We start from the raw sequence: 631 nt of genomic DNA on the forward strand, positions 1-631 counted from the left end.
AGCTGTGCTTGAGTCATTTTCCTGCATAACAATGTATAAGATAGGAATAATACTAATATTAAAGGCCTCCAGCCCCTCATTACTATGTATTATCTCTATTACTTCTATTTTTGTTGATGGGCTGGCGACGCACCCTTTGAGCGCAGTGCCATCCGCAGCCGCGAGCAGTCTGCAGATTCGTTGCTGTCATCCTTCGGTTTCGCTTTATCTCTTTCGTGCATTGTCTCAGTACAACCTTGGCGTTTAGTCCCTGTACAGATGGCTAAGACGCGCATTCTATTTGCCTGTTACTATGGGAATATAACGCTATTTGTCTTTTCTTTCTTTCTCCAATTCTGTGGCATTTCCCTGGTTTTCATGTTTGCCTATATATACTATTCGAATTCGTAGCATCTACCAATTAGATTGTTGATCTATATATATTATTCAAATCTGTAGCTTTCATTAGGCTGTCTTGTTGGTTTAAATTCTTATAGTTTTGCTTCTTTTCTGTGTGTTTTCTGCTTCATGTTCTGCGGAAACGGCCGAGGGGGAGCTGTGGATTACCTTTGCACAAGGAGTTGTTATGGCCAACGTTCTGAGGCGTTTTCGCTTTCAGTGCCCGAAGTTCAGCTTGCTGCTGCCGCAACAG

General features: G+C 42.5%; 1 protein-coding gene across 1 annotated transcript in view; it reads right to left on the reverse strand.

The window, feature by feature from the left end:
* EMH_0083590 (uncharacterized protein) overlaps positions 1-221 on the reverse strand; it is a gene marked incomplete at both ends in the record, with an annotated part of 1,184 nt that extends 963 nt beyond the window's left edge. Inside the window, one exon of the mRNA XM_013500655.1 lies at positions 134-221. Coding sequence (XP_013356109.1) covers positions 134-221 — 88 coding nt within the window. The remainder of the gene's footprint in view (positions 1-133) is intronic.
* Positions 222-631: the final 410 nt, after the last annotated feature.

Source organism: Eimeria mitis, genomic scaffold, assembly GCF_000499745.2.
Source record: "Eimeria mitis Houghton genomic scaffold, Emh_scaff5688, whole genome shotgun sequence".
NCBI lineage: Eukaryota > Apicomplexa > Conoidasida > Eucoccidiorida > Eimeriidae > Eimeria > Eimeria mitis.